This window comes from Bos indicus x Bos taurus, chromosome X (assembly GCF_003369695.1).
Source record: "Bos indicus x Bos taurus breed Angus x Brahman F1 hybrid chromosome X, Bos_hybrid_MaternalHap_v2.0, whole genome shotgun sequence".
In the NCBI taxonomy this organism is placed as follows: Eukaryota; Metazoa; Chordata; class Mammalia; order Artiodactyla; family Bovidae; genus Bos; species Bos indicus x Bos taurus.
Genome location: NC_040105.1, coordinates 51,024,485 through 51,050,293, shown reverse-complemented (window position 1 = coordinate 51,050,293; position 25,809 = coordinate 51,024,485). Strand labels below are relative to the sequence as shown.

The window sequence follows — 25,809 nt, the reverse complement described above, 5'->3', positions numbered from 1 at the left end:
ATTACTCTTTGATTCACTTTTGTACTCATTTTATTCACTCGAAGCCTGGGGTCACTTGTTCAGCGCATGCACATGGTATTACAATTTCAGAGATGCCCAGGCCTTAGTCACCACTGCGTGAGTGGCTGGTGCCCCTGTGGTCAGTTGAGGGGCCTGGGTCTTACCTCCAGGATGGACCTCCGGCGCTGGGGTGTATGCTGGCTGCAGGCTGGGCTGCTCCCGGGTACCCCATGCAAGGCCACGTAGCAGTCAGTGCACACACGGTTGGAACGGTTGTTGTCATAGACAAGGCGAGCCCGAAACTCGGAGCACTTCCCACAAACCACCTGGGGTGGCAAGTGGGTAAGAACAGCCTGATTCCAGTGGGTCTTCCCCTTCAGTGTACCAACTCCCACAGTGAACTTCACAACCTCCCCCCACTTAGAGGGTGCCCTCTTAGAAGTGGGCCTTTGGGTTGCCAGCCTGTCTGTTCCATAGCTCTGCCCCTGCCTCTCAACACTTACATGTCCACAGGCCTTGCAGTGGTGCCTGCGTTTTGTGATGGAATTGAAGGGCTCCTGGCAGCGCATGCACATGGTGACTTCCTTTTCTCGGATGGGCGTAGGTGCCCGCTTTCCAAGATCCACATTCTGGAGAGAGGGCCAGGTCTCCAGTCAGAGAGTCAAACTCAGACTCCCCAGCCCAGTCCATCCAGCCCTCGCCCAGGCTTGGATCATCATTGGTAGGCAACCGACAGATTCTGAAGACCTGCCTTTGAGTCCTGGCTCTGCTCTACTTCACTGTGCTATTGAAAACCTGTCACTTGTACCAATACTTTTCGGGCATTAGTTTCCCCAATAATTTCTCTATGACCCTACCAACAGAAGCCTGTGCTTCTGCAGTCATCTACTGCCTCTCTGGGAAGAGGAGAGGAGTATCTCAAGGTAAGGTGGGCACCTGGAGGTCTGGAGGGGATCCTGGTGCAGAAGGAGGGGATGTGGACTCTTACCGGAGAGTTGGGGGGTGTGTCTTCATCTTCCCTGTTTGTGGAGTTTAACAGCTTGAAGGTCTCCAGCGTCTGTTCGTGCTTCAGGAGGGTAGAGTTGATGGCCTGGGAGAGGTATAAGAAATAAGAGGTCAAAACCCAACTATCTATTTCCACCCTTACCTCACTGTCCTATAAACTAGCTTGGAGTCAGAAAAGTTGGATTCTAGACCCAGCTCTATACCTTGCTAGATGTATGACCTTGGGTAAGTCCCTTCCCAAAATCCAGGTCTCAGTTCTTATATTTGTGAAATGGGGGAAGGGGATTGATCAGTGGCTGAAAAGCCACAGAAGGCCTTCCTGACAAATGTCTGGGGTTAAATGTTTTACAGGGCTTAACTCACTGAGGTTACACCTTCAGAGGAGCCAGCTTTCTAAAGAACTGGGTAGTTTCTCCTTAACCTCTGGACCTCAGTTTGCTTATCTGTAAAATGGGGATGGTAAAATTTATTGGAAGGCAGATGTCCAGGCCCATTATGGTCAGATGTGAATATTAGGGTTGAGCCCCCCACCCCCAGAAGACCTGTTAATACTCTTCCAGCCCCCTACCACAAAGCCTTCTTAGATGTTACCTGGACCCAGTCTTTCTTCTCTTCCTCAGTCCTTGGGTAGGGAAGGTGGTGGGGGCAGGGGGAAAGAAAGATGTTGGGTTAGGCAGGCCAACCAAAAGCAATTGGAGTGGTAAAGAGCAGATGTTTTGGAGTTGGAAAGATCTGAGTTTGACCTTCTTGCTCCTTCACTTACCACTTATGTGACCTTTAGGCAAGTCATATAACCTGAGTTTACTTATTGAACAGTTATTAATACTTTCCAGACCCTGTGTTAGGAGCCTGGGCCTCAGAGCAGACCCTACATCAAGGAAGGAGCTCACGGGGGCAGACATGGACAATACAGGGGAATCAGTGCTGTGACAAAGGGAAAATGGGGCTGAGGAGCCCAGGAAACCTGTCCCATCCTGGAGTTTGGGTGGGGGCTACTAAAGATGTTTTCCTCAAGGAGGTGCTAGCCCTCAAGTAGAGGGGGTTAGGTTGAAGTGTGTGAATTAGCATATAGAATGTACAGGAAACCATGAACAGTTCCCTGTTTGTGCTAGAATGTCAAGTTTGAGAAAGGAGGGCAGTTTATTTTTCTTCACTTGTAAGAATGGATGATAATTATCGGCCTGGGTTCTGAGCAGTAACTGGAAAGTGAAAGTTGTTCAGTCATGTCTGACTCTTTGTGACCCCATGGACTATACAGTCCATGGAATTCTCCAGGGCAGAATACTGGAGAATTTCCCTTCTCCAGGGGATCTTCCTGATCCAGGAATCGAACTGGGGTCTCCTGCATTGCAGGCAGATTCTTTACCAACTGAGCTATTAAAGCAGTAACTGAGGTGATGTGTAAAGTGCCCAGCACAATCCTTGATACACTAGGTGCTCAGTCAGTGTGTTGCTCCTTCCCTTTGCCTTCCTTCCTCAACTCTCCTGTCTGCCCTGGTGCAGGCCCATTAACAGCTCACTAGGAGTAGGAGCCAGCCTCTTGGCTGACTCCCACCTGGCCTCCTCTAATCTCCTTCCACAGTTACACTCCAGTGAAAGCCACTCAATCATGTCCGACTCTTTGTGACCCCATGGACTATACAGTCCATGGAGTTCTCCAGGCCAGAATACTAGAATGGGTAGCCTTTTCCTTCTCCAGTGGATCTTCCCAACCCAAGGATCGAACCCAGGTCTCCCGCATTGCAGGTGGATTCTTTACCTGCTGAGCCACAAAGGAAGCCTTTGTTGATAGACTCTAGACATCAAAAGTATTTTTCTAATATGAAAATATGACTGTATCCTTAGGATCATTTCATGAAAAATCAAGGATGTGAGTCAATATTTAGCTACAAGAATATCCACTGCAATGCTGTTTTATTGTCATGAAAAATTAGAAGCAGTCTATGTGTCCAACAACAGGGGCTCAGGTTTTAAAAAAAGAAATGATAGTATATATCACTACTTCCACACAACATAAGTGAAAAAGCTGTTTATAATATGTTAACTCAAAGCAACATATATAAAATAAACATAGCATTCCCTTTTTGTTTAAAAACACATGTGCCATGAGTGTTTACATTTGTCAGAACTCATCGGTGGTACACTTAAGACCTGTGCATTTCACTCTGAAAATTTGCCTCAAGAAAAAGGAGGAGACCTTAAACAAATATTGAATGCTAGTTAATGATATGCATGCCAAAGTCTTTAGGGGTGAGGTGTATGATATCTGCAATTTACTTGGTGAAATGCATTAAAAAAATTGGATTGGTAGGTGGATGAAATGATAGATTTATGATCAAGTAAATATACCACAATATTAACACTTGAATCTACATGGTGAGCTTGGGTGTTCACTGTATTTAAACTTTCCTTTATTTTGGAAAATACTCATAATAAAATATGGAAAGGAAACATTGTGTGTTTCTGTGTGTGTATACATATGCAAATAGAGGAGAAGTCAGAAAGACTTTCTGCCAACACATCAGCACTGACTGTCTCTGGGTGGTATGGTTCTAGGGGATTTTACTTTATTCTGATTGTACTCTTTTTTACAAATTCTTTTTTATTTATCTATATTTTCTAACTTCTTTGCACTAAACAATATTGCATTTGATGTTTAAGAGCCACAATAGTGTTTTTGGCAGTTCATACTTAAGTATATAGGGGTGAAGAGTCATGTCTGTAATTTACTTTAAAATGGTTCAGCAAAATATTTATATGGCAAAAATATATACTGATTCCTAAGTCAGTGGTTCTAAACCCTGGTGCCAAGTTGAATCATACGAGCAACATCACCTTCTTTGTTCCTGCTGGCAGAGCAAAGTGAAAGTAAAAGTCACTCAGTGGTATCTAACTCTTTGCAACCCCATGGACTGTAGTCCATGAATTCTCCAGGCCCTGGTGCACATAATATTAAAATCATTTGGGGAGCTTTTGAAACTCCCCATCTTCAGGCTATACCCCAGACAAATTAAACCAAAGTCTCCAGGGGTGGGTCCCAGACATCAGTATTTTTTAAAGCTCCTCAGTTGATTCCTATGTCACCAAAGTTGAGAATCAGTTAAGTGGTGGGCATATGAGTGTTTGTATTTCTACTTTTGTGGTTATTTGAAAATTTTCATTAAAAACAACTTTTTAAAGGGCAAAAAAGCAACTGCAAAGCAAACTCTCCATGCCTTCCCTCTGCTACTAGGAGAAAACCCTACACTGCTCGGTGCACCCTTCTGGGCCCAGTATCCCTCTTCAGCCCTCTCCTTCCCATCCTAGCTGATGACCTGTCCCAGTCACTTAGGCTCTGTTGAGCCCTGACTGGGCCCCACATCTGCCCTCCCCTGGCGGTGCCTGTTGTCACGTTTGTTCTCACTTTTCTGGCTTCAGGCCTCTGAGATGCTTAGTCTCTCAGAGCATCAAACCCAACTCCCTTCTCTCATCTTCCAGGACACCCTCTAGCCCACATTCATCTCCTTCTCCTGCCTCCATGCAGTCCCAGCAATGAGAGTTCTGACTCTGATTTCTTAATTCTTTGCTGCCTCTCAGAAGTAGATCATCTACCCACGTGCATTCACTCTCCAGCCCTGACCATGGCCTCGATACCCTATCACCAATTCCAGCTCTGCTTCTTTCTAGCTGTGGGATCTTGGGAAAGGTGTATAACTCTTCTGTGCCTCAGTTTCCTCATCTGTAAAATGGGGTTGATAGTAACAGAGGCTACTTCAAGGGTTTTGAGAGTTCAACTATTAAATTTAAACTTAAGTTAAAGTTAACTTAAAACTGTGCCTCTGGCACAAGAGCAAGTCTTCATTAAATGTGAACTATTATTATAATCATTCAAGTAGAGAATGGATATGAAGGCCCCTTTGTTAAATGGCTGGAAATTATTCTAAAATTTGTTCTTTAAAGATTTTTTATTATGCAAGATTTCAAGCATACAGAAAAGTAGATAGGATAACACAAATACATTAAATATATATTCACTAAATAGATGCAAATTTAAAAAATATTTTGCTATATCTTATACATATGTGTGTGTGTGTGTGTGTGTGTATATATATATATATATATATAGGCTGATATAAATCATTTAAAAATAAGTTACAGATATCATCATACTAAATCATCATACATCACCAAAAAAAAAAAAAAGGCCATTCCCCTATATCCTCGTATACCATTATCACACCTGAGAAAGTTAGCAATAATGCCCTGGTAGCTAATGCCCAGTTCATGTTTAGGATTTTCCCTACTGTCTTGAAAATGTCTCTTAGGGCTGTTTTTCTCAAACAAGACTCCTATCATGGACCAGGCATTGCATTTGGTTGTTATTTCTCTTAAATCTCTCAATCCACAATAAACTATTTGTGCTCCTGTTACTCATGTTTGGATTACTATCTCATTCTTCCCTCTCCTCTAACAAAACCCATCAGAAGAGCAAGCATCTTTGGGGAAAGGGACCCATCCTTTCTCTGGAATACTCTCTTCTCTAGGGAGGTAGCCAGTGCCCTGGCACTAGGTCTAGAATGCCTCAGCATATCTGAAGGCAACAGGAGGCTGGAGAGAAGATATAGGCAAGGGCAAGTACCTGGCCTGGAGCTCCAGGGAGCGCTGCTTTCCTGACACCAGGAAGGTCCGAGGCAGATTGAGGTTGGAACTTTCCTTCAGCTGGATGGAGAGAGAAAAGGGCTTGGTGAACTACTGAGCTCACCTACTGAGCTCCACAGGGCCCTTGCCCTCTGCACACATGCACACACTTGGGGTCAGAGTCAGAACATCTTTGTTTCTCCCAGCACCAAGGTCCCACGCCAGGTTCCCCTTCCCACCTCCCGGTGCTCACCTCCATGCCATCTACATCAATGCGTGCCCGCACGCTAAACTTCTGGCCAAGGAGCCGCAGCCTGGGCACACAGTAAAGGAGGCGGTCGTTGAACTAGGAAGGAAAAGGTTTTGGATGTATGTGTGGAGGCCCCACAAGGCCTATGGCTCAGCTCCTTTCCCTTATAGGACTCCTGAAGCTTTACTGCTGGGGACTCAAAGCAATAGATGGGGAAAACAGACCAGATTGGGCACAAAGGTTGCAAGGAAAGAGCCTAGGCATGGGAGTCACTTCCTAGTTGGTTGGCCTTGGGCAAGTCAGTTCTCTCTAAGTCTTAGTTACATAATCTGTAAAGTTGAGAAAAAAAATGCCCAGTATAGGTGGTAAAAATACAGTGCATTAGTAGAGGAAGGAATGGAGAGCAGGAAGTACAGCCTTGAGTGAGTACCGGGTCAATGTGGCATGGCAGGGTAGGGGTGGTGTAGCCCACTTGCACCCCTACCCCTGGCACTTACTAGTATGAGGTATCGGTCTTGAGTGGTCCCATTCTTTGCTGACAGCTTAAGGATGTGGCCTTCTTTTATGAGCTCTTTGGTGGGGCTGACAATGTCTTCCTCACCTCCTAGCAACTCGTATACCTTCAGCAGCTTGTGCATTCGCTCCTGGTAGTGAGTAAAGGGCAAGGTTTGAGGTTCCGGCCTCTCCTCAGATGTCCACAAGTTGCAAGCCTCCCACTCCCCAGGATGGAGATAGGTGGCTGGCCAAGGAAAGGCAGGGGCTAGAAGGGCCACTCACCATTTTGCGGATGGCAGCATTAGAGTGCTCTGCTGCTGTGGCTATCAGCTCCAGAGACTCTGCAGACAGAGTGGGAGGTCAGATAGGGGCTAGCAGAAAAAAGGCTTTGGGAGCTTTTCTGCTCCCTGAATACCTCCTCCTGGCCTGACCACACCCTCCCCATTCCAGAAAGTGCCAGCCTCAAAGATGTCCATAGCAACATCACTTAAAATCAGAAAACGACTCGATTAATGCCACAGTAGTAGCAGAACCACAGGACATGAAATAGCTGGCAGCCAATAAAATGCAAGCTTAAGATTATTATTACCACTAACAAAATAACTGTAATAGTTACATCTGTAACTGGAAGGACATATACCCATGTTTAACAAATTATCTCAGGAGCTTCCCTGGTGGCTCAGTGGTAAAGAATCTGCCTGCCAATGCAGGGTTTTATGGGTTTGATCCCTGTTCCGAGAAGATCCCATGTCAGAGGACAACTAGGCCCATGTGCCATAGCTATTGACTTGTGCTCTAGAGCGGTTAGCTGCAACTACTAAAGCCCACGCACCTAGAGCCCATGCTTTGCAACAAGAAAAACCACTGTAACTAGAAGCCTGAGCACTGCAGCTAGAGAGTAGCTCCTGTTCACCACTAGAGAAAGCCCACCTGCAGCAAGGAAGACCCAGTGCAGCAAAAAATAAATAAATAATTAAAAAAAAAAGTTGTCTCTGCAGCAAAAGAGACACAGATATATAGAACAGTCTTTTGGACTCTGTGGGATAAGGCGAGGGTGGGATGATTTGAGAGAATAACATTGAAATATGTATATTATCATATGTGAAACAGATTGCCAGTCCAGGTTCGATGCATGAGACAGGATGCTCAGGGCTGGTGCACTGGGATGACCCAGAGGGATGGGATGGGGAGGGAGGTGGGAGAGGGGTTCAGGATAGGGAACACATGTACACCCATGGCTGATTCATGTCAATGTATGGCACAAACCACTACAATATTGTAAAGTAACTAGCCTCCAATTAAATAAATTAAAAAAAAAGTTGTCTCTGGATGATGGGACTATGGGTGATTTCACTGTCTTCTTTTTCCAAATTTTTGACAAAGAATACGTATTAACTTTTATAATCAGAAAACAAGTCATATAAAGAAACAGAGACAGTTCTATTCTTTGTCTCAATAATTCTGATGATAGGAATCTATACTAAGAAAATACGTGTTCTGTGTACAAATACACTTTGTTGCAGTGGTGTTTACAGTAATGTCAAACCAGAAATAATGCAACTGTAGGGGTTCAGTTAAACAGAGTAATGTGCATTCATATAACACAATACTAAACAACCTTTGCAAATGATGCTTTTGTAGGATTTTTCGTGATCTGTGAAATGCTCAGGGTATTTTAGGAAAAGGAAAGGATACAAACTTGTGTATACCACATGATTTCAATGCCACAAATATATGTATAAAAAATACCAGTAAGGAATTATGTCAAAATGTTCCTCACTCTTATTCTCTTATTTGTATCATAGATGATTTTCTTCCTTGCCTCTTTCAGCTTTCCTGTATTTCCATACTTCCTATTGTGACTAGGTATCAGAAAAAAATACGAAATAAATCCCTATGCATCTCCACACACTAATGAATCTTGTCCATGCTTGAGGCCCAGCTGCACTGTACCCCACTCTTGTTTGCATGGTGCTGGATTTTCCCATTCAGAAAATATGCACAGGTGCTTCTGAAGAGAGTCCACATGGTTGACCAAGCAAGTGTTATTTTCCCAGGAGGCTGTCTCTCAATGACCAAGTCTTGGTGCTCAAGATCTGTGATCCCTAACCCAGTTCAGGCCTTTCAGGTGCCAGTCTCCAAGTTCCCAGCCCTTTTCCACCCTAGCTGTCAGAGGGCGCGTTTTTACACACAGCTTGCTGTCACTCCTCTGTTCAAATCTGTCAGTGGTTCTCCTATGCCTGCAGGGTAAAGACCCAGTCCTTTAGCCTGGCATTCTAAGCCCTTGGTCAACAGAGGCGTCTGTTGACCTCTCCAGCCTTCTCCACTTGCACCTCCCTAAACATGTCCTGTCTTGCTTCATCTGGCCAACTCAGTCTTCTGGATTCAGCTCACCTCCTCCAAAAAGCCTTCCCTCAGTACCCAGGCTGGGTTAGGACACTGTCTGGGTTCCCACCTTCCCCTTTGCTCCCTTCTGTCCTGCCAGTCACACTATGTATTCACCATGTATTTACCTATCTGTATCCCTCAGCAGACGAGGAGCTCCCTAGGATGGGGAAAAGGTTCTACCACCTTTTCCTGGGCTCCTGAATAGATGCTTTGCCTAGCATTCTTCAACCCTCATAACAACCTTATGTGCCTTGTTTGTCCAATGAGGAAACTGAGAATCAGAGAGAAGAGGTGCAACCCTAGGCTGTGTGCCCCAGGAGGCAGCAGAGCTGACATTAGTGCTGCCCTTTCTTCCACACATTCTGCATGGAGTATGCTGGGTCGTGGAGGTGGGCAGTGCCCAGGAAAGGGGGCAGGAAGAAGACTCTGGCAAGCTGTGGTCATATAAGCTCAGGCCTGTAGAGGCCACTGGGCTCAGACTAATTTGCTATCAGGAACTCTGTCTGGAGGTATCCTGTGTGAGGGTATAGATGGGCTTTTCCAGGGGTCCAGTGGGTACAGGCTCTGTCTGGTGATTCAGTGTGGGGATTTCAGTCCAGGATTTCTTTTGGGGGTTCAGGCTAGGGAGTGTGGTTTGGGGAGCTTTGTCTAGGAGCTTGGTAGTTTGATCTGGAAGCTCTGATGGGGCCTGGTCTGGGCTGGGCAGTCTAGGATCTTGGTTAGAGTTCAGTCTTGGGCTCGGGGGTTGCTGCTCAGGCCAGGAGTTCCAGCTGGCCTGGTTTGGGGAACTCAGTCTAGGGTCCAGGCTCCAGAGTTCAGTCTGGGAAATATAAAGTAGGAAAGTCACTGTGAAATCAGAGATACAATTCAGTGGGGCTCAGATCTGGAGGCACTTTCTGGGGCTCTACCTGGGGATTTTAGTTTGAGGGGTAAAAAAAAAATAGGGAGGTCAACTTAAGATCTTGGACTGGGGAGCCTAGTGAGCACATCTCAGGCTGGCTGTCCTTCAGAAATTCTCATTCTGAGCACCTCAGAAAACTGGACTGGGAAGTTTTCTGAGAGGCTCATCTTTGGGCTCAGTGTGGGGAGTTCAGCTGGCCAAACTCAAGCTCTGAAGTTTATTCTAGGAACTCATATAGGGCTGAGATTGGTATAAAACAGGAAACTAAGTTAGGTGAACTCAATCTGAGGGCTGATTTTAGGAACTCTGTACCTGCTATTGCTTCTGCCTGGGACATGCTCCTCCCTACTCAGCACATGGCTCTCCTCTTCTTATTATTCAGATTTGATTCAAATATCCTCTCTTCTAAGAGGTCACCCAGTCTAAGGTTGGCCCCCCCCAGTCATTTTCACATCACCCTCTCATTCTCTGAATCACACATAGCACCTATCTAATGTTCTCCTGTGTATTTATGACTTTTGTCTACTGTCTATCTCCCCGACTAGAATACACATTCCCTGAGTGAGATCAAGGACCTTGTCTGTCTTGTTCACCTTCCATATCCCCTGTGCCTAGGACAATGCACAGAGCACCAAGGTACTCAGTAAATAGATGAAGGAATGATCTATTATGTTAATGAAGGAATAAATGGAAATAACAGTCTGGGGAGAGAAAGCTGGGAAGACTCTGGGGAGCACTCTTGGGGTATAACCCTGAGGAGTGGGTCTCATATTGAAAGAATCAGAATGAAATCCTTGCTAGTGGTTCAATGTGTGAGTACTTGTCTAGGGAGGTGGTATTTTAGCCTAGAGATCCAAATCTGGGAGGCAGAAAATACGGAGTCCAGTCTGGGGTACTCAGTACTAGGGAGGTGATTTTATGGGGTTCTGATGAAAGACTTGGAGGTTCTTTTGGGAGGGTTATTCTGGGTAGTGACTGGTGGGTATGGAATGAAGCTCTAAATGTGGAGAATGGAAAGTCAGGGGCTTGATGAGACACGTCTCTTTCTGGGGAGCTCAGCAGTGGAGATTCAGTAAAGAAAACTTGGCGTGAGAGGGTCAGTCTGGGCTCTTAGCCTGTTGGCTCAGTCCCTGAGGGTTTAAGCTCAGCTTCATTTTGGATTGGGGACAACTTCATTTGAGAACCAGTCAAGGGGTCAGCCTTGGGGTCTTAACCTAGGGAAGAGATCCCTTTAGGGGATCTTTCTGAGTACACCCATCAAACTCTGGAGTTCCAGTTGGAAACTTCAGGCTGGGGGACTCATGAATGTCCTGTCTAGGTGCTCAGGCAGAGACCTCAACCTGGAGGTTCATCTTGGGGTCTCATTCCAGACACTCAAGGTGGGCTTTTCAGTTTGGAGGTCCTACTCTGAGATCTCAATTACATGGCAATGGAAGGCTGACCCTGTTAGTTGTCTTTGGCGGGGGTAGGGTGGGGAGGAGGGCCCAGTTGTATGTACTCACTTTGGGCGTCCTTGCTGTCCGGGGAGCCATGGGGCAGCTTTAACAGATAGTCCTTGAGAAGCAGCTCATAACGGGGGATGCGCTGCACGGGCTCCAGCATGTGGTGCTGCAATGTCAGGTTGCCACAGGCTTCCTCCTTCTGTGACAGGCAGAAGCAGGAGGGTTCAGGTCTGGCCAAAAACCCCTGACCAGGTCCCCACAGACTTGTCCATCTCAGCTGGTCCCATCCAGCTTCACTGCTTACCTGCACCTCATGGATGATCACTTTAAACTGGGTGGAGCGCTCTGTCCAGGTGTTGACCAGCTCCACAGCTCGGTCAAAGTTCTTCACATACTCGCCATACATTTTGAGGAAGGGTGCCAGCTTCTGCAGGATGTCTCCGATGCGTGGGTAGCGGTCCCTGGGGTGGAAACAGGGGCTGACCTGGTCCTGCTGATCCTTGTCCCACACAGTGCCCCCACTCTACAGGCTATTCTTATCCCAGTCCTGGAAATCTACTTCTCAGCCAGTCTGTTCCTTTGGAAATGCTGCTTATATTATAGAATAAGTAGGCTGAAAGGCTCAGCATGACCTAAGACCACAGCCTGGGCCCACCCACCCCAACTCTGCCCTGCCCTGAGCACAAGGGAAGACTCGTCCTGGGATACCTGAAAGGGCCACTTCATACACTGCCTATTGATTCTGTGCCCAGCCTTGTACTGGGTTATTCTGGTGACACAAATAAGCCACACTTAGCTGATCCCTGAGAAGGTCATGGTCTGGTAGGGGAGTCAAAGTAACCAGACCTGGTTGCACTCCTCAAGAGTCACAGTCTATTGGAGGACACACAGAACCAGACCTTCATTGGTCACAGTCTGCTGGGGGAGACAACAAGAAGTGGCCTTGGTTCAGCCCTCAGTGGTCATAGTAGTTGGGGAGATGTAGGAAGTGACTTCATGTAGCATGAAGATGCACTTTATCCTGTGGGTGTGGGGAGCATGGAGATGATTTAATCAGGAAGTAAAATGGTCTGGTCTGATTGTTGTTCAGAAAGACCATTATGGAAGGTGGTATAGACACTAAAGGATGAATTGGAAGAGGCGAGCCTGGAAGCCAGGAGACTGCCTATGAACCTTGCCTTTCTACCCCAGGACTCAGCTCAGATCTCACCTCTTCAATGAATCCTTTGTTAACCCCTAAGCTAGTTTTGGTCCCTTTGATTCCCACAGCCTCCCATTCTCAGCTCTATCATAGTACTGATGTGAAAGTGAAACACGGCTGCTCAGTCGTGTTTGTGACCCCATGAACTATAGCCCACCAGTCCTCTGTCCATGGAATTGTTCAGGCAAGAATACTGGAATGGGTAGCCATTCCCTTCTCCAGGGGATCTTCCTGACACAGGGATTGAACCCAGGTATCCTGAATTGCAGGCAGATTCTTTACCATCTAAGCCACCAGGGAATAACAACAACAACAATCATAGCACTGATTAAAAAATGGCTCACATTCACTTCAGTTCAATTCAGTCACTCAGTCGTGTCCGACTCTTTGCGACCCCACGGACCGCAGCACGCCAGGCCTCCCTGTCCATCACCAACTCCCGGAGTCTACCCAAACTCATGTCCATTGAGTTGGTGATGCCATCCAACCATGTCATCCTTTGTCGTCCCCTTCTCCTTCTGCCTTCAATCTTTCCCAGCATCAGGGTCTTTTCAAATGAGTCAGCTCTTCGCATCAGGTGGCCAAAGTATTGGAGTTTCAGCTTCAACATCAGTCCTTCCAATGAACACTCAGGACTGATCTCCTTCAGAATGGACTGGTTGGATCTCCTTGCAGTCCAAGGGACTCTCAAGAGTCTTCTCCAACACCACAGTTCAAAACTTAGCACTTAACTATATACTGGGTACTATTTTAAGCTCTCTACATGTATCAACTCATTCAGTCCTTAAAATAACCCTACAAGGTAGGCCATTATTATTACCCTCATTTCACAGCTGAGGAAACTAAAGCGCAGTAACTTAAGAAACTTGCTTAACATTACAAATTTAGCAAGTGGCAGAATTGGAATTTGACCCCAACCAATTTGGCTCCTAACCTTATACTTTTTAGGGCTTTGCTATTCTGTTGTAATTTTCTGAGTCCTGATCTTGTTTCATTCTAGATTGAGAGGGCCTGGAAAGCAGAGTTCAGGCCTGATTCTTTTTGTGAAAGGCGATGAGGGGAGAGGGCAGGTAGGAACAAACTCTAGTGCACACATTGGGCCTGGGCTCAGCAGGCAAGTGGACAGGAAGATGGGCAGCCTAGATCTGGGGCCCCTCACCATTCCTCCATGCGCTTCTCTAGCTCAGGCAGCAGGAACTGCTGGTGGAAGCAATAGATGGAGCAGATGTTAGAGAAGATGCCGTGGACGACGTCAGCTGGGAAGGAACTGCGGTTCCGAGCTTCTTCTAGCAGCCGAGCGCAGAACACCTGTGGGGCAGGGCATGTGTGCTCAGCCCAGTGGGGCCTGGGGCTTGGCTGGGAAAGGAGCAGCTTGCAGGTGAGGGCAGTGTTTGTGGGCAGCTCTATGGAGCTTTGGGATCAGCACTGATCTTGATACTGAGGAGTGAGGGAATGGAGTGAGGCTTGTGTGTGGGGTTGATTTCAGGTTGTCAAGGTTAGGATCTAGAGGTAGACATTGGAACAATTAAGTCAGGATCAAGGTCAAGGTAAGAATTTGACTCAGGGTCAGAGAGAAGGTTGGAATTAGATCCATTCATTTAACAAATATTTTTGAGTGTCTACTGTGTGCCAGGCAGTGAACAGACAAAAATTCCTACCCCTAGGGATTCTAGTGGATTTGGGGGTCAGGAATAGGGCCAGGTTTAGAATGAGGGTCAGAGTCTGGTTCACAGCCAGGTTAATTCAGGATCTGGATTAGAGTTGTAGTTAGGGCTTAGGAATGAGGGTTGATACAAAGATCAAGCTTAGGGTGATGAATCAGAGTTGGCTTTAGGGGGACAGGATGGGGGTCAAGGTCAGAGAGGAGCCTTACCACCTCTAGATTCTGGCCCCACTGATAGGGTTAGGCTCAGGCTCTCTCACTTCCTCTTTGGCACCCACCTACCAGATCCTGGTGCCCTGGTGCCCTTGCAGGACCATTCACCTGATCCAGGAGATGGAGCCTGGAAACATAAGCCTTCTCAGTTTGCAGGAGTTCATTGGCAATGTGGAACACCTTCTGCTGCACAGTCAACTGAAGAGAGAAGAGGCAACTGCTGGTCTATCATCCTGTACCCTAACCTTCACCCAAACCCCTAGAATTCTCAGAATACCATAAATGCTGCTCTATACCTAATGCCACTTAAAGATAACTGTACCTCCCATCCCTGAAGCCATAAGCCCCACAGCTTCACTCCAACTCCCCTGTGTGTCATAAAGGCCACCCCTCAATTCTGATACTGTGTACTTCTCATTCAGCCACTCATTCACCAGGCCACCTGCTCCCTCTATTCACTCTGCATAGTGTAGTGGGTAAGGTGTGGGCTAGAAAGTCAGACTTCCTAGCTAGGTTCAAATTGTAGCTCTGCCATTTACTAGCTTGAATAAGTTGTATAAATGTTCTGTATTTAAGTTTCTTCATCTACATATACAGATAATAATAGGACCTAAGTCCATTTTTAATTTAGTCAACTAAATGATTTAATGTAAGTGAAACATAGCACGCTATGGATTAAGTAGACTATAAATGTCAGTTATTCACCCACTCAGTTCATTGTCAGTAAAGGCTTGCTGAGTACCTGGGGTGCGAGGAAAACCCAAAAGAATAAAAGTGTATAAAACTCATTGCCTGTTGGCCTTCTTGCCTGTTTACTGGACACACATTTGCTGAGTCCCAGACCTTGGCTCCCACATCTGAGCTGGGTTCTGGTGACACAGGTATTCTGGCTACGACCTAATTAAGTGCAAGGATACCTCAGAAGCAGTGTTAGGCTGCTGGGGCACAGAAAGGGATTCCTGCTGCCAAGAGCTTTTGTCCCACAGCCTCAGGCTCCTAGGGGGCTCTAAGTTCTTGTGCCCTTCCAGAGGCCAGCTGTCTGGAAGTCTCTCTGGATGTGACTTTCCATTTTACAAATAAGGAAACTAACATTATGGTGGGGCAGCAGAGACTTGCCCAACCTCACATAGCTACTGAATCTGGGGATTGTCCAGCTGGAGCAGGACTCTAAAGATCCCCAACCAGAATGCCCATCTTTAAGATGGAAAAACTGAGGCCCAGCTGGTGGTTCTCAGATGAGGGTACAATTTTCCTCATGGGCACTTGGAACTGTGAATGGTCATTTTTGTAGTTACAGTGATGCAGGGACACGGTACAGGTCTGCTACTGATATTTAGTACCAGGGAACCAGGGAAGCCAAACATTCCAAGTGGAAACAATGCCCTATTTTGAGAAATACTGAGCTGGGGAAAGAATCAAGTGTAAAACCCAGGCTTCTGGTTTCTCCACACAGTCCTGCCTCTCAGTGAACGTGGGTCAATACCTCCACGGACTCCTGTCTCTCCACCAGGGGTGCTGGGACTTCTCTGTCCTTCTCATCCTCCTCCTCGTCGTCCTCCTCCTCCAGGTCACTATCAACCTCCTGGGAGCTGGGCCGGTGGGGGTCGGCCAAGGCAACAGGGACACTGGCCAGGGCAGGGGGCCCAGGGCAGAGGCCGTGGCTAGGGGGCCCGTCATCACTGATGAAGCAGGTCTCCTCGCTGTTGGATGGTGAGCTGATGCTGTCAATGCCGCTGTCCCGATTGGGTACCTTCTCGCCATCCCGGGGCCCAGGAGCCAGCAGGAACAGGCAGCGGGATGCCTCGCCCTCGGGGAGCTGGGGCACTGGTGGCTGTGGGGGTGGCTGTGGCAACATGGCTGGCTCTGTGGGACTTGGGCTGGGGCCAGGGGCTGGCCTATCCGAGGCAACAATCACAGGCTCTCTGAGGTGGGTGGTAGACACACATGGAGGCAGGGCATGAGCTTGACTGAGAGGCCTGTCTTACAACTGTCCTTTCTATTCCAGGCCCACCCTCCCCCCACAGGGTCCCCTGGGAGCTGGACTCACCTTTCAAATTTCTCAATCAGTGAGGATACTGCTGCAGAACTGGGGCTGGCCTCTGTCCTGGAGGCCAGGCCCTTGGCTACTCGGGGGTCTGCAGGCAGTGGGCGTGATGGTGGGGGTGGGATGGGCTCAGGTGGTGGGGGCATCCGGGGCATCTGCAGGTAGCTGGGCTTCGGGGGGACTAGAGAGATGGATGGGATAAAGAGGGGAGATCCCAATAGGCTGAGTTTGAAGTTGGCTGTTGCAGCCAGGCCACAAGCCCCTCCACAAACCCCCGGTCTGCACCTTTGCCTGAGACAGGCACAGAACTGGCCTGAGGTGAGATGCCAGTATGTGCTCATTAGCTTTAGGTCATAGCCCTCTGCTCCTAGACTGTGGTGCTTCCTGTCCTTCTAACAAGCCTTCTCCTTGGCCACTGGCAAACCTTTCCCTTCCTCTGTCCCCTCTCCTGGGACATTTCTTTATCCCCTCTCTGGAACCACTTACCCTGTGGCTTTGGGCCCGGTGCCCGCTTCAGTGGCGAAGGACGCTGGCTGGGGGTTTCAGTGGGGGGGCCTGGGTCTGAGCGAAGTCGCTGGGGACCTTCTGGATGAGGCTCAAGGCCCTGGCCAGGGTCAAGGGACAAACTTTTAACCAAGATCCGGTTTCCCTGGTGCATCCCTGCAGAAAGGGAGAAACTGTGTGTTAAGCAACTGATTATCCCAAAGGAGACTGGAAAGTTGTATGTCTTAGCAGGTACCTGTGGTATCGAGTTCCTCTGAACCCCTCTCCTGGCTACATTGTCTTTCTGGGAAACCTTTACTCCAGCAGTCAGATGGGGAGCCAGGCCCAGGGTTGTGGCTAGCTGTTTTCATTAATAGACAAGAGTTCTTTGTGGTTAGTACATTGATTTCTTGTATGTCAGCAGGCATCATTACTAGGGAGTTTAACCAGGCTGGGGGCAGGCACGAGAAGCCTACGGTTTGTGTACATGCTTGCACCGTTTTTTATATAGTCATAGTGAGATGCTGAGCCTAAACCGTTCTTCACATTTTCTCTTCAGTTCCTGAGGATATCTGGACTCCCTTTTCTACAATTTTATATAGCTGAAAATAATGAAATTATATTTCATGAATAAAAGTTTTGCTTCTTAAAATCCAAGCTTCTCACTAATCTGTACTATCCTCCTCTATTTCCACACCTACACACACCCACACACAGCCAGCACACAGAGTTCAGGTTACAGGAACATCTTTAGGACACCAGGCAAAAAAATTCAGTAAAGTGAGGCCTTTCTGCATTGTCCCTCTTCCTTCACTGTGGGGTCCCTAAACCCACCTCTGTCTTTGGTCCTGGGGGAGATGATGGTCACCCTGAGGTGAGAAGATTCAGTCTGGGAGGTGTGAGGGGACCTCTGCATCCAGAGATGACACATTATAAGGCAAAGAGTGTGGCAGGGATCTGTGTGTGGCAGGTCTCAGATGATAGAGAAGTCAGGGAGGAAGCAGAGTAGAGAGGGCAAGCCCCGGATGGCAGTTTGATGAGCTGGGTGACCAGCCTGTGGGCAGAAGAGAGCTATGAAAGACCATCGTGTAGGGAAGGATGCAGCAAATAGGTGTCAGGACAAGAGAGGGAGTGGCAGCCAAGAGCCCCCAGAACTCACACCCACACATGGTGCCAATTTTGCCATGCCACAGTCACATGACCTCTCATAGCCACCGAGAGTCTGTTACCCTGTGTCACAGTTTCATACGTGACCAGTCACAAATGGGTTCACTCAGTCACAGAGACACAGGTGTTATTCACACTGTTTCACTGAACTTTGGGGACACAAAATTCAAACATCCAATCGTGCCAAAACGCTTCTGAAAGCCTGGTCACACATAGTCACAAAGATCCACAGTCACAGCTTCACATATTATCATACACCCTCACAGTATTACATGCACTGTCAAACATGGCCATGCACAGTCACAAAGACATAAGTCACACAGTGGCAAATCTACAATTTCACACATAGGCTCATATAACAATCACCTAACCACTTACCATCGTATACCCACTTATATACTCCTCAAATATGGTTCCACTGAGTCACAAAGATATACAGTGCCATTTACACCGTATCTCACAATCTCAGGGCCACAGTGTCATACACACCAGGATATGGTGTTACAGGTTTACACCTGCAAATGGTTCACACAGTCACAAGACTATAGCCATCGGGGGTTATTATACCATGTCATACACAACCTTGCACAATGACTAAACAATACAAAGTCACCTGCCACCATGTACCCAAAATCACAGACACACAATCACACATGGCGTAACTTACTATGTCATACTCATGAAACAAACATGTCCGTGGAGCCCCTGGGTCTTAGGGGCTGAGGTATACACACGACATTTGCCTCCTGGTCTATATAGTCATGGTGTCACATGCAGCCTCTGTTGCAAAAACATACAGCTACAACACAGAAATACTCTACTGGGTCACAGGCAAAAAGAGGAGCAGGAAATTTCAGGTCTCCTAGTCCTGGAGGGAGGGAGTAGCCCAACCTACAGGGTTCCAACAGGTTCCCAGGGTCTCTGACTCCATCAGGCCACAATCCAGTCACAAAGACCCGGGGGTCTCAGGCCATGGTCCCCTCCCAGCCCTGAAGGAACAAGGTGCCCTAGGCCCTGGGCTGAGCCCCCCTCCCCCACTCAGTACCTGGCTTTGGGTGCAGTTTCCTCACTTCCTTTCCCATAGCAGGCAGGGCCCTGGCTGGGAGGGAGGAGGTGCTCCTCTCAGCTCAGCTGGGCTGCTTACCCTGCTCTGCTCAGCATATCCTGGCCTGGTCCTGCCCTGCCCTCCCCCTGGGCATGGGGTTGATGAGGATGAATCACCTTGAGGGCGGCACATACAGAGACATACTTTGAGAGACCACATGGCCAGAGAAAGTGAAAGACAGAGAGAGAACAGCTGAGAGGTCCAGAGATCCACAGAGCAAAGCCAGACACCCCACCATGCAGACCCCTCTCAGGGTAACACACACGGGTGCCAGGGTCCCAGCAGGTACCTTTTGTCTGCCTCCTTGGGCCTGGAGGCACTCACCTGGCCCTGTCTCCATACCTCAAAGAAGGCAGGCCTCCCTGGGTAAGCCCTCCCTACCCAGTCCATCCAGGGTGGTCAAGCCCCTCTCTAGTTAGGACCCCTCTCTCTCTCTCCACTGTTTGTCCTGGGGATAGGGTAACCATGCCACCCTCTGTGGCCCTGCTCTGGCTCACTCTCTGCTCCCTTCCCACCCACTTCACCTGGGAGCTCACAGGTGAGCTTGCCTCTCCTTTCTCTCTGTCTCCTTGCAGGCAGCCCTGCAGAATGGGACTGATATATTCAGGGACACCCTGGATTCCTAGGTGAGAGGGGCAGATTCTAGCAAAGAGACGAAGGCAGTGAGAGGAGCAGTGACTTGCCCAAGGTCACAAAGCAAGTCAGTGACAGACTTGCAGCAGACTGATCTGAGACCAGACTTCTTAACTCTGCTTTCCAAGAGGTAGCTGGGAAAGAGGGGAACCTACAGGGGCAGAGGTGTGCCCCAGTGCTTCAGAAAGTCAGGAGCCAGTGCAGCTGGTGAGAACAACACCCCCAAGCCTGCCCACAGATTATGACAACAGGGTTTCAATTCAGGAGCCTGAGCCTGGCCAAGAACCAGGCAGGGCTCCACTGAGGGAAGAAGATAGAAGATCCCTCTCTTTCCTATTGCAGTGTTCCCTCCATGTTCCTCTGCCTACATTTTCCTGTCTCCTCCTATGTTTCCCCTTAGTGTCCCCCATGGCTCCACGTGTTGCTCCCTGTAAGTGGCTAACGGACCTCCAGCTCAAGTCATACCACTTATCTGCATAAGAACCTGCCATGAACTCCCCATTGCCCATGGGGAAAATAGAAGCTTCCCAGCTAGTTCTCTATGGCCCCTCACGACCATGCTGAACTCTCTGGCTTCCCTTGGCTTAGTTTAGTCTCCCGAATACTTCTGAGCCCTGCTCTGATCCTAGTAGACTAGGTGCTGGAGAAGGTGAAAATTCTATCTCTGCCTTCAGGGAGCTCCCAGGGGAGGTCTTCCCCTGCCCTAGATACCAGAGCTCTTCCCACTGCCCCATCCCATCCCCACCCCCTTAAGTCCTGCATTGATTTTCTCCAGTCCATTTTTTAAATTAAATTAATTTTTTTGGGCCAAGCTGCTTGACATATGGGATCTTAGTTCCCTGACCAGGGTTGAGACCTGCACCCCTTTATTGAGAGAGTAGCATTGAAACATATTGAAAGCATTACCATATGTAAAATAGATAACCAGTGGGAATTTGCTGTATGATGCAGCAAATTCAACCCGGTGCTCTGTGACAACCAAGGGTGGGAGGTGGGAGGGAGGTTTAAGAGGAAAGGGACATTATATATACCTGTGGCTGATTCATGTTGATGTGTGGCAGAAACCAACACAATATTGTAAAGCAATTATCCTCCAATTAAAATTAATAATAAAAAAAAAACCCACCTGTGCACCTTGCAGTGGAAGTGGAGTTTTAACCACTGGACTGCCAGGGGAATCTTCCAGTCCATTTTTTATGGTTGATAATCCATAATATTCTCTCTCACACTTGCACCCACACCCACACACCTGACAAGGTCTTCTACCAGCACTGTCCCTTGACCACTGGGTTTACCAGAGCCCCCAGTACCCATTAGAACAGAGGCCACAAAGGGCACGCCCCCATAGAAAGTCACTTGACCAAAGGCTTTCACTGCAGGGGTCACAGGTTTGGTCCCTGGTCTGAGTGGGGGGACAGTGAGGAAAATTGCAAAGACCCATTGAGAACCACAGAGCTGCTCACAGGTCCACATGCAACGTGTGCAGCACAGGGTGTGCACACATACTTATGCTCAGACATCTCTGGTTGCTAATGGGAAACATGCCCTGGGCACCCTAGGATGCCTAGGTGCAGCCCCTGCTCTGCTGTGGGGTGGGGCAAACCCTCCAACAGGCCCTCAGCAGGCCGAAGGGCAATCTTGATCCTGACCCTCAGGGAGCTCCCAATCTCAAAGACAAGAGACTCTCATTCAGGAAAAGCTAAGTTCGGCTCAGGAAGTGCAAGGGGGTCAGCCTGTCGGGACTGGGGAAGCTCAAGGGAGGGAGAGGCCAGGGACAGGATGGCCAGATAAAATACAGGATGCTTGGTTACGTCTGACTTTCAGATAAGCAATGAATAATTTCTTAGTATAAGCATATGTCATGCATACTTAAAAATGTATTTGTTGCTGTTGTTTATTGTTTTAGTCGCTAAGTCGTTTCTGACTTTTTAGCGACCACCATGGACTGTAGTCCACCAGGGTCCTCTGTCCATGGGATTTTCCAGGCAAGAATACTGGAGTGGGTTCTCATTTCCTTCTCCAGGGGATCTTCCCAACCCAGGGATAGAACTTGCGTCTCCTGCATTGGCAGGTGGGTTCTTTACCACTGAGCCACCAGGGAAGCCCCAAAGTGTATTATGCTATACTAAAAAATTTTTGTTGTACATTTGAAATTCAAATCTACTTTTTTGGGGTGAGTTCCAAAAGCTCTAGTCAAGAAGGGATTCTAATAAATGAGGAGAAGCCAGGCCTCTGAGGTGGCATGAGGCAAGCTGTGGGTTCTACCCAATTTCCCTTCAGTGGGTGCCTGAATGCTCATGACAGTGACATTATTTCAGGTATAACCTTGAATCTGGTCTTATTTACTAAAAAAAAAAAAAAAGTCAACAATTTAAAAACCTGTGGTACTTGACTATTCCAAAGAAGGGTGGCTTGATCACACTTGCTGACCAAACTGCATGGATTAAGATGTTGTGAAGCCTTCACTAGGAATATCTGGCTCAAGAGTAACACAGACCTCAGTTAAATCCTAACACCCTCACTTACTAACTGTGTGACCCTGGGCAAGCCTCTCCATCTATCTGAGCCTCAGTTTCCTTGTGTGGAAAATAGGATAACAATCACAGCCCCCTGGTTTTGAAGAGTCCATGAGACAAAGAAGGGAAAGCACATAGTGCCCCCAGCCCCCCAGCAATGTGGCTTGAACTTGAAAGCCAATAGAACTGCACATCCACAAAGAAACAAAACTATGCACACAGATATATAAACCCAGGGGCCACAGGCTGCAACCCAACACAAAGCTATCAACATACTGAGAAACATGTGCAAACCCAGTCACAGATGAACACAGAATCCAGCCCCACTCTCTGACAGTTCCTCAGATCAGGGCAGGATTTCTACTAGAGACAGAGTGGCAGAGAAAAGACAATGGTACCCCATCCTCCATTCAAATTCAATTAAAATATAGAAACCAAATGCAATCGTAAGTTTCAAGAAGTATAACAGAGTTTGGAATTTTCTCATGACAACTTATTGGTACTGAAATAGCAAAATCACTCCAGAAATTGTTTCTGGTAGCTTCACGGCACTGATTGGCAGGTGCCCTGAGCATGTGCTTCTGGGCTTACTGGCAGAGCAGGTCTACCCCATAGCTGAGTTTGAGGACAAGGACTTTTCCACTGGAACTGGACCCTCACCTCTTTCTGGGAATTTCAGCTCCCAGTTCTCCCCTTCCCTGGCCAGCAGCACCCCCTCTCCCTTCTCCCAGATGTAGCCTTGGCTTAATCTCAAGACAGCTAATAGGGCTGCAGACTGGAACTCAGCCATTAACTCCCTGGTGACCTGGGGGATTGCTTCACAACTCTGGACCCCAATTTCCCCATCTGCAAAATGGGGAGAGTATGTGTGTGCTTCTCATTGTAGGAACTGGTGAGATGCTACTGTGGGCAGAAGCCAGCCCTGGCACTCAGGCCTCCTGACCCCCAGTGCATGTTTCTCTCAGCAACCTCCAGATCCCTGCCTCTCTAGGGTGTGAGATAGGCCCCTGAGACAGCTGAATTCCTGGGGGTGGGGTGGGGTGGGGAAAGAAGAGGGAGTGGAAAAGAACAGCAAATAAGAAAGTGTCCTTTGGGAAGCCAGCTCTGTTGGGGGTGGGGAAGGGGAGCCCCTCAGCTTGAGAAAAAAGCAGAGGATAAAGGTGGGGTAGCTGCCCCACCTCTTTCCACCAGCCCCTTGAATGTGAGGTCCAGCCCAGCTGCACTGCTCTGCTTTTGCAGCCAAACTTGTTTGGCCTGGCAGATGTTCTCTCTGAAAGTTTCAACACAAAGCTCTGTCAAGTATGAGAAGTGCAGGGGGAGCTGTCTATAGGAACCCTGTGGCTAGCTCAGAGTCCTTCCTTGAAGTAGACTGGTCTTGTGAACATAAGGACTCTGCAGAAAAATGGAGGCATCTTCTGCAGAGTGAAGGCATTTTAGGAAAGTAGGAGCCATTCTGGCAAGTAAGGAGCTTCCTAGAGTGTTCCCTTTTGAAAACTGGAGAAACATTCTGTAAAATGGAGGTCTCTTTGATAAAAAAGGAAAAAAATTTCTTCAATTTCTTTGCAATATCCCATTTCTGCAATGTGGAGAAGGTTTCCTCAAAGTGGAGTGACATTCTATAAAGTGAGGAGCGTTCTATAAAGACCCTTTTGTGAAATGCATGACATCTGTAAATGGAATCTGACGAAATACAAGACTGTTCTGTAAAATGGAGGAACTCTTTTGTAAAATGAGATTCCTTTTGTAAAGTGTGGATTCTTGTGTAAAGTGAGGATCCTTGTGTAAAGTGAGAACCTTTCTGTAAAATGGGACAACAATAGAGGATGGTGAGGGTGGTGGTAAACTAGAGAGCATATGCCTCACTTAAAGCAGGGACAGCAGCTTCTCCCCTTTATCTAATTGTCACCTTGCAGTAACAGGGCCCTTACATTTTCAGGTCTTCCAATATTTCAAGAAAATCAGAAATCCAGATTTTGTGTGAAATTTTCTAATTTTAAAAACACTGAGTAGGTCAAATGAAATTTGTGAGTTAGATTCAACTTGTGGGCCACCACTTTGCAATATCTGAGTTGGATGGTCCTTAAGGCCCCTTCCACATCTGCTGTTTACTTCCTGCCCTATCTGACATGCTATGGCCCTGGGGCAGCAGCTTTGGAGTCTCTCCTCCACCCTCTGGAAGGGCCCAGTCTCCTAGGGACCTGAGGAGTTTCAGAGAGCTGGCTCATGCAATACTTGTCAGCAGTTCCCTGAACTGGAATCTGCCTTTTGTTCTGTCTTGTCTTCTGCCCTGTTTAGGATGCCTGGTGAAAAAAGCAGGAGATTGCAAGAACTTTTAGAACTCTCTGGAACTCAAGGTGCTTACTTTTTTATGGAGGATATAAGGTATGAGGATTCAACTGTTTGTTGAGCTCCTACTCTGCTCCAGGCATTGTTTCCTATATGGCACTGTCCTAACAACTCTGTATGCTCAGTTCAGTTCAGTCGCTCAGTCATGTCTGACTCTTTGTGACCCCATGAATCGCAGCACACCAAGCCTCCCTGTCCATCACCAACTCCCGGAGTTCACTCAGACTCACGTCCATCGAGTCAGTGATGCCATCCAGCCATATCATCCTCTGTTGTCCCCTTCTCTTCCTGCCCCCAATCCCTCCCAGCATCAGAGTCTTTTCCAATGAGTCAACTCTTCACATGAGGTGACCAAAGTATTGGAGTTTCAGCTTTAGCATCATTCCTTCCAAAGAAATCCCAGGGCTGATCTCCTTCAGAATGGACTGGTTGGATCTCCTTGCAGTCCAAGGGACTCTCAAGAGTCTTCTCCAACTCCACAGTTCAAAAGCATCAATTCTTTGGTGCTCAGCCTTCTTCACAGTCCAACTCTCACATCCATACATGACCACAGGAAAAACCATAGCCTTGACTAGACGGACCTTTGTTGGCAAATTAATGTCTCTGCTTTTGAATATGCTACCTAGGTTGGTCATAACTTTCCTTCCAAGGAGTAAGCGTCTTTTAATTTCATGGCTGCAGTCATCATCTGCAGTGATTTTGGAGCCCAAAATAAAGTCTGACACTGTTTCCACTGTTTCCCCATCTATTTCCCATGAAGTGATGGGACCAGATGCCATGATCTTCGTTTTCTGAATGTTGAGCTTTAAGCCAACTTTTTCACTCTCCTCTTTCACTTTCATCAAGATGCTTTTTAGTTCTGTATTCTCTGTATGCTTTTAGCTCCATTTTACAGATGAGGAAACTGAGGCACAGAGAAACAAAATAACTTGCTTGAGGAAGTGGTTGAACTGAGATTGGATCCCAAGTGTGTTTGTGTCCAGAGTCACAGAGCACATCCTCACTCAATGTCTGCTGAATTGGGGAAGAAATCACATTGAGGAGAGGGGGAGGGAAGAGAACTTTCTAAAGGAAACGGGTTTTGAGTTCAGTCGTCCAGGAAGTGTTTTTTCATGTATAGATGGACTGGGCACAGTCCTGCAGGCAAGGGAAGAAAACTGAGCAAAAGTTTGGATACTAGGGGTGGGGCGGTAAAGCATGTGTTTGAAGGGCACAGTGAATAGAATCCTGGGTTTGTAAGAATAGGAAAGAATAGAAGGAAGGGGCCGAAAAGGCCACAAGACAGGCAGGCGCTCTCCTCCTCTACCAACCACTGCTACCAAGATCCAGACCCATAGGGG

At 47.6% G+C, this 25,809-nt stretch overlaps 1 protein-coding gene across 3 annotated transcripts in view; it reads right to left on the bottom strand.

Moving 5' to 3' along the window:
* FGD1 (FYVE, RhoGEF and PH domain containing 1) overlaps positions 1-25,809 on the bottom strand; it is a 38,290-nt gene that overhangs the window by 2,991 nt on the left and 9,490 nt on the right. The window contains exons 1-16 of one of the 3 annotated variants that reach the window (XM_027533154.1): positions 16,959-17,145; positions 16,706-16,879; positions 16,223-16,400; positions 15,659-16,097; positions 14,284-14,373; positions 13,459-13,607; positions 11,403-11,559; positions 11,159-11,297; positions 6,650-6,708; positions 6,370-6,516; positions 5,876-5,968; positions 5,624-5,703; positions 1,597-1,627; positions 989-1,090; positions 504-629; positions 165-326 (exon numbers count right to left, since the gene is read on the bottom strand). In XM_027533154.1, coding sequence (XP_027388955.1) covers positions 165-326; positions 504-629; positions 989-1,090; positions 1,597-1,627; positions 5,624-5,703; positions 5,876-5,968; positions 6,370-6,516; positions 6,650-6,708; positions 11,159-11,297; positions 11,403-11,559; positions 13,459-13,607; positions 14,284-14,373; positions 15,659-16,097; positions 16,223-16,400; positions 16,706-16,879; positions 16,959-17,133 — 2,301 coding nt within the window. In that variant the 5' untranslated portion in view covers positions 17,134-17,145. Of the gene's footprint in view, positions 1-164; positions 327-503; positions 630-988; positions 1,091-1,596; positions 1,628-5,623; positions 5,704-5,875; positions 5,969-6,369; positions 6,517-6,649; positions 6,709-11,158; positions 11,298-11,402; positions 11,560-13,458; positions 13,608-14,283; positions 14,374-15,658; positions 16,098-16,222; positions 16,401-16,705; positions 16,880-16,958; positions 17,146-25,809 lie in introns of those variants that run through there. The other 2 variants (XM_027533155.1, XM_027533156.1) reach the window with 2 other exon arrangements.